Below are 7,221 nucleotides of genomic sequence, written 5' to 3' on the forward strand. Positions count from 1 at the left end.
CCTTTGTATGTTTCTATAAAATGCAGTGTTTTAAACGTTTTAAGTTATGTAAAGTTGTAGAACTAAAGAGAAAATTAAAAAAAAAAACTTTACTTCTAGAAACTACTTAGCATAAGAATTTAAGAAACAATTAAAATTACTTTTAAAAACATGTGTATTTATGATAGTTCAAAATAATTTCAATTACTTTTTAGTTCTAAGTTTTCAAACAGTATAATAATTGTTGCAAGAATAATAAGTAATAATGAAAGAATAGAATTAATGTAATTATTCTTATATAACTAATTGACATATTTATGCAAAACAGATGAAACCATTTGACAACCATTCATAGGGAGCTTTTCTCTAATCAAGGACATAGGTTTTAATGAATGAATACAGCATTTTTAACAATAAAAAAATAAAGATATTTTCTTAAGTACACAAGTTAACTCTATTTCAAATGATTTCAGTATGTAACGAGAAAAAATCTTAGATTGCTTTTGTAACAAACAACTTTGAAATGCAAGGGGGAAAAAAAGGAAAAAAAAAGCAATTAGTTAATTTCAAAATATATAAAAGAATACAACTTGGTTATAAAATTAAAGAATCACTAAAGTCTGAAGAAAAGAAAACCTTTATAATCTGCGGTGACAACAAATAGTATAACGGCAAAAAACAAAGTTTTTTTTTAATTGAAAGTTCAATTTTAGCAATTAAATTAAAAACGCGAAGAAGTAATAACTTTTAAGCTTTTATAGTATGAATTCAAAAACCAAAGATTTCTTCTTGAAATCGTGATTATAGTACGCTAATTACTTCGAGACAATGGAATAAAGGCAAAGGAGCTAAGGCATAATTGAAGGCTTCCTCTTTGCCTGTATGATTGTTTATTTTACGTAGCATTGAAAGCGTAAAAAGAAATTTCAAGCTAGGTAAAATAAACAACCTAACAGACACAAAAGCAATCTTAGGAAGTTCATCCTGTGGTTAATAAGTAAGATTCAATATTTTGACGTTGAGGAAAAAAGATGCACAAATATGCGGCAGTGTATAATCGCACCTCATTAATTTTATTTTTATTATTATTTTTTTTTCTTGAACAGATAATTGGCGGAAAATGCGCAGGGAATTAAGAGTATTTAATTTTGTAAAGCAGGAAAAAAAATTTTTCTTCAAAAAATCAATTTTCCCTGATTTTTTGTTATTTTTTCAAAATTCCCTGATATTTCCCTGACTTTTCCCTGATTAATAAAGTTCCCTTACTTTTCCCTGATCTCCCTGATCTGTCGCCACCCTGTTAAAACATAAAAAGAAAACTGGATTGGTGTTACCAGCTGTAATGCAGACCTTTTGAAAACATTGAAATTGGAGCTACTTCTTTTTGCAGCAAGCCCTTCAATTAGGAAGAATGCATTAAAAACCTTCATTGTTAAGAAACATTTTATTTAGTTCCTGAACCTACTTGACTAATGTTTTTCGTTTTTTTTTTTTTTTTAATTTCAGATCAGAAAATTCTACTTTAAAAAAGATCAATGCACATGAAAGACTGCAGTCTTTATTTGTTATACTACTTTGTTCGATATTCTTGTTCATTTTATGCAGTGAATTATACATGGTGAACTATCAAAAGAAATTTACAATTTTTGAAAATAAAAATTCAACAAGCAGCAATTATGTTCAGAAAATTAAAACTTGGATTTCAGTCTTTAAAGCAAATTTCATAACTGCACCAGTAAATGCATATGATAAGAAAAATCGAGCAATAGATGAAGAAGTGAATGAACATGCCGCTTATCATGCATTTCTTCTTAATTCAAGGAAAAATGCAAACAAGACATTTTTCTTTTTTAACAGCTCAGAAACTTTTCATAAACTCTTCCGAAAATGGTTAAATTCACGCACTAATGAACTACCATTAAAAATTAGCTTTAATTTGAACCATAAGAATATATGCATTGACAATGGGAGGAGTTTACAGCTTTTAATTATTGTGACATCATCAGCTTCACATCTTGAATCAAGAGCAGCAATAAGAGAAACATGGGGTGGCTATGCCAAAGAAAGAGGAGCTATAGTTGTATTTTTCTTGGGGTTCCCAAAAAATGAAAAATACTACAGTCGAATTATTGATGAAAATATTAAGTTTAATGATATCATTCAAGCAACATTCTTGGATACCTACAGAAATCTAACATTGAAAACTATTTCAGTACTGAATTGGGTAAAGGAATCATGCTCTTTAGTTAAATATGTTTTAAAAGTAGATGATGATATGTTCATAAATGTAGAAAATTTTTTGAACATAACTGAAGAAAGAAATGAAACTATGACAATATTGGGAGAACTAGCACATGAATGGTCACCAGTTAGAAGTCCTAAAAACAAATGGTTCACTTCATATGATGACTACCCATTTAACATATATCCAGACTTTGTTTTTGGACCATCTTATATGCTATCAGGGGATGCAATCAAGATACTTTATGAAAACAGCATTAAACTACATTTATTTCACCTTGAAGATGTTTATATAACAGGATTTGTTGCTGAAAAGGCTAGGATAAAAAGAATAAATCTTCCAGCAATGTTTAACACACAGCGAGACCTGCAGCCATGTAATTTCCAAAAACTATTGAGCAGTCATGGGCACACTCCACCAGATATGAGACGACATTGGATGTGGTTAAGTAGAAGGAACTTTAAATGTATTTTGTAAAATATGAAAGTACCACATTTTACATATTTTTTAAACATGTCATTATCACAGAAAGGAATAGCAAGTATATCTAAAATGCAAATTTAATTGACAATATATAAAGATAACATTTGAACAGTAAGTTTATTTCAACATTTTTAATTAAATATCTGATCAAACTTATATAAGCATACATATGTGTGTATGCCTGAACACATGAACAAAAGTAAAGCTAGATTAAAAAAATATTTTTCATTTTGAAAACTCTAATAGGTAATGCGCAAAGCCATTTATATCAAGATGCTTTAAAATAAAAAGAACTATCTTAAAAGTACTCATACATAACTAAGATGAAAATTTAAAATTTGACATTCAGAAAAAAAAAAAAACATTTTTAAGAATGGTACCCCATGCAAAAATAAAATCAATACCAAAAGATAATACACAGTTTAAAATTTAAATATATAAAGATAAATGCCATGTATGATATATAATAAATATAAAACCATGTTCAAACTACATTAAATGTAGATGTATGACCTCTGCAGATATGCAATAAGTTCAGCATTTTATAGACACTTTTCTTAGCACACTATACTGTACAATTAACATTTTAACCTACAGCATAACCTCAATTATAACAATGAGCAAATTTCAGTTTTCAAAAAGTACCTCGTTTTGAATGAATCTGTTGACCATGTAACTAAGTCTATTTCATCACCATATTAGGTAGGCAAGGGCAACATTTTTTGCTGATTTTTCATGGATTTTTGTTGCATGCAAAGACATAAATGTAACTTTCTTCCCTTTGTGCAACATAAGGGTATAAAACAAAAAAAATATTGATACCATTTATTAAAATTAAATCTCTTAATTATAAATGATTTATAGAAACTTTTTTTTTTTTTAGGGTTTTGTTAAAAATGCTTTATTTGCATCAGACATATACCAAAACATCTCTCCAGACTCATACTGTTAATAATTTGACTGTAAAATTTTAATTACATGCATTAGTAATAAAATGTAAGAATAAATTTAATATTATGATTTTAAATTAAAAGACAAACAATGAGGATCCATTTGTCATCAGATTAGATTTTTAAAAAAATTAAGAATTTCATGCAAATTCGATCTTTTTCGCTCTTCTAAAGTAAACAAAGAATTAAAACTGTTAATCTGAATTAGTGTTAAAACACAATCATAGACACATTTAACTGCTTAATATATAAAATAATGTTCAGAAAAATATTTTTTATAGTATGTAATGTAAGCCAGAAGATACTATTTTAATGAAACCATTAATATATAATTCAAGAGATTAATGCGTAAAAATTAACACTAACAAAAAAAATTTGAAAAAGTAAGCTGATACAGGGTTGCTGCTGAGTAATTCAACTGGGTTATGAAAGATGGATACTTTTGTGTTACCTTGGCTTGTTTCACAAAAGAGAAAAAAAAAAAAAAAAAAACAGAAAATAAAATATATGTATAAAATTTTGAATTTGAATATCACATAACATAAAATTACTTTTTATATCCAGTAAATAGCAAATGCTGAAACCATAAGTTTACTATGCATGAAAAATAGAGCTGAAATAATTACTAAGTCTTTAAACAAATCAACTATTTATAGTTCAAGGATGTCTTTTTTTTAGTGTTATATGAGAATCAGAAACTATGAACTAAGCATAGCTTTGAAAAACTTGTTATTTCACATTGAATCATGAATATACCCTTGATAGTGCGAACATTAAATCCCTCCTCTTAAACTATTACCTCACTACTCCTTCCAAATTCAATTTTATACTAAGTTGAAAATAAGCTGGTAATGAGTAAGATAAAAAATAATACAGTAGTGCCCAATCTAAGGCTCTCAAGACATATGGAGACTGTGAAGCTAATCTATTTGTCTGCTGTTATGTTCAATGTTACAAATCAAAATCTATGTTCTGTAACCTTCTAAAACAGCTCTGTCAAAGGGCAGGTAAAAAGCAATAACTGCAAATTTTAAATTTTTTGGCTATTGTATGTTAGCTTTATTGTACAAGCCTGCATATTTGGTTTTTGCTGAAAAAAAAGGGCGAAAATAACGTACAATTCCAACATTTAGCAACTGTTAGTATGGAATCTAAAACGTGTTTCTTCAAATGGCTTGAAAATTAATTTCTGCAGATACTGTCGTTTACCTGCCCACAACAGAGCTAATCATCTTGATTCAGTAAAACGAATCATTGCTGTAAATTTGGAGCTAAATAGTCAAATTGGTTTTTAAAAAATGGATGGAAACTGCATACTAATTAAATAAGAATTTGGTAATAATTACAACTATTCCAGGCAGGCTCTGAGTCAATTGTGAGAAAATGTAAGCAATTACAATTATGAGCATGAAAATTAGGAGATTAAAATAACTTTTTTGACTATAAACCTTAGCTAAAACATAATTATGATTACGGCTGGTATAACATGGAATCAATTAGGATTATGATACGCCAGTTACGATTTTGAATACAATTACAGAATTCATTAAAAATTTCCTTTTATGTTCTCAAAAACATGTATATCAATTACTTTTTGTTTAAATGTCATAACTAGAAAAATAATGATTTTTGACTTAATGCTATGGAGATACTTGCAATGACTATTGAAATTACTCTCTAGTACGTATCAACTTTGAAATAATGACGTTGTTGTAACAAATGAATGAAATATTCTTTGAAAAACACACATTTATATTTGTGTACATAAGTGAATTTATGGGATAAATATATTGTCCGGATATTGCAAATAGGCACAAACACATACATATATGTACATGCATGAGGCTTGGAGAAGTCAATAGTACTGAAACTTATCCATTAAGGTCACCAAAACGGAAAATAATGAGAATACAATTTCAATCATAATGACTTTTAAAATTTGCTTTCTAATGTGACTACAATTAGGACAGTAGAGAACGTGACTGACCATTACAGAGCATTGATGAAAATCATTATCATGACTACTAAATGGAAAGATTAAAATTTTAAGTCCAAATATTTTTCTCTTCCTCTTTGTGTTGTAATTATTCAAACAAGTATAGCAAACAATGCTCTGTTATGCTTCTTATAAGCCAAATGATGAGCTAACTTCTTTTCATGAATATTTTGAATGTATAGTTAAAAGATATAGAATGGTTTCGCTGGCTCATTTTTACTTTTCAAAAGTGTTTCCAAGAATGGGAAGGTTTAAACATTATATAAAACATGTAAGGTAATCCTGCATAACCTAAATTGTGTTGCAGATTGCAATATTAAGGAAATTGACAGTACGAAGAGAAAAAGGCCTAACAAAGCAAGAAAACTAAAGAAGCATATTTTATAGAAATTGAAAAAATAAAAATGCATATTCACGTGATATATACACAAATATATTATGTGCCTAGTGTGTGAGCAAGCGTCTGTGTTTGCATGTTTAAAGAATTGTATACTAAATAATGCACTTTTCAATAAGGACTTCAAAAATATGTTTTTTTTTTTGTCACTAACATATTCAAGATGCTTCCTCAGCAACATGATAACACTGTTTGCAGGGAATGTACTAATTAAGGTAACAATAATAATAAAATAAACTTTAAATTTTAAATCTTTTATTTTCGTTTATAAAATTGTGCCAGACAAGTGAGAGCTGCATCATTTTCAAAAATATGTTTCTACAAACTGATCATTATAATGGAAGCCACACAAGCAAAGAAGCGGACAACTACCTCCAAGCAAACAATTCTAGATTCCAGTCACCATCAAATTTAGGGGTACTGATTTTGTTTCCAACAGCTATAAAAAAAAATTGTCTTTCAAAACTTTTATGTTGTCCTTGCAACAATCTTTACAAGAATTATAAAGGCTCAAGGTGGAGACGAAGACGCAATCCTGAACTCTGAATGAATGCCAAGCCTTTCATCTTCAATTTTGTCTACATAAACTTTTTATTTGTAATCCTGATTACAGGACGAAATTAGAATTTTAAATTGTCTGATTATGACTACCATTACAGGTATTTTCAGCTTTTAGATTAAGATTACGATTATATAAAAATGTAATAGATTACCTCGATTACGATTACGTAATCGTTGATTACTCAAAGCCTGATTCCAGATTTAATTTTCCTTCTTTTAGAGTTATTTGCTATGTTAACTAAAACAGCGATTCTAAATTGTCAGTTTTACAGTTTAACACCAGTCAGCAGAATAACTTTATTGGTCCTCACAGATTTTTACCTGTACATAATAAAAACATTTCCTTATTAAAAAAAGCATATTTTTTTCATAAGACATTCTTCACATTCATCCTGTGATTTCTTTTCATTATTTTTAAAGATTTTTCTCAAGGGCATGTTTAATTATGTACAGCTAGAGATTGATGTACAGTCACCCAGCACATAAGGTCACTTTTCTTAAGTCCTGGCTCAGTGAATAGACACTCCATGGTATGGATTACGGAATATATGGTCAGGCCTTTAATACCTTAATCGCTTATAAGGTATTAAAGGTAAGGTTTACTTTTGTCTAA

The 7,221-nt window shown here is 28.5% G+C and overlaps 1 protein-coding gene across 1 annotated transcript in view; it reads left to right on the forward strand.

Annotated features, from left to right (window-relative positions):
- The window catches only part of LOC129218336 (beta-1,3-galactosyltransferase 5-like), a 234,306-nt gene extending 230,148 nt beyond the window's left edge, over window positions 1–4,158 (forward strand). Inside the window, exon 2 of the mRNA XM_054852575.1 lies at window positions 1,486–4,158. Coding sequence (XP_054708550.1) covers window positions 1,486–2,698 — 1,213 coding nt within the window. The 3' untranslated portion in view covers window positions 2,699–4,158. The remainder of the gene's footprint in view (window positions 1–1,485) is intronic.
- The last annotated feature ends 3,063 nt before the right edge of the window (window positions 4,159–7,221 follow it).

This window comes from Uloborus diversus, chromosome 3 (assembly GCF_026930045.1).
Source record: "Uloborus diversus isolate 005 chromosome 3, Udiv.v.3.1, whole genome shotgun sequence".
In the NCBI taxonomy this organism is placed as follows: Eukaryota; Metazoa; Arthropoda; class Arachnida; order Araneae; family Uloboridae; genus Uloborus; species Uloborus diversus.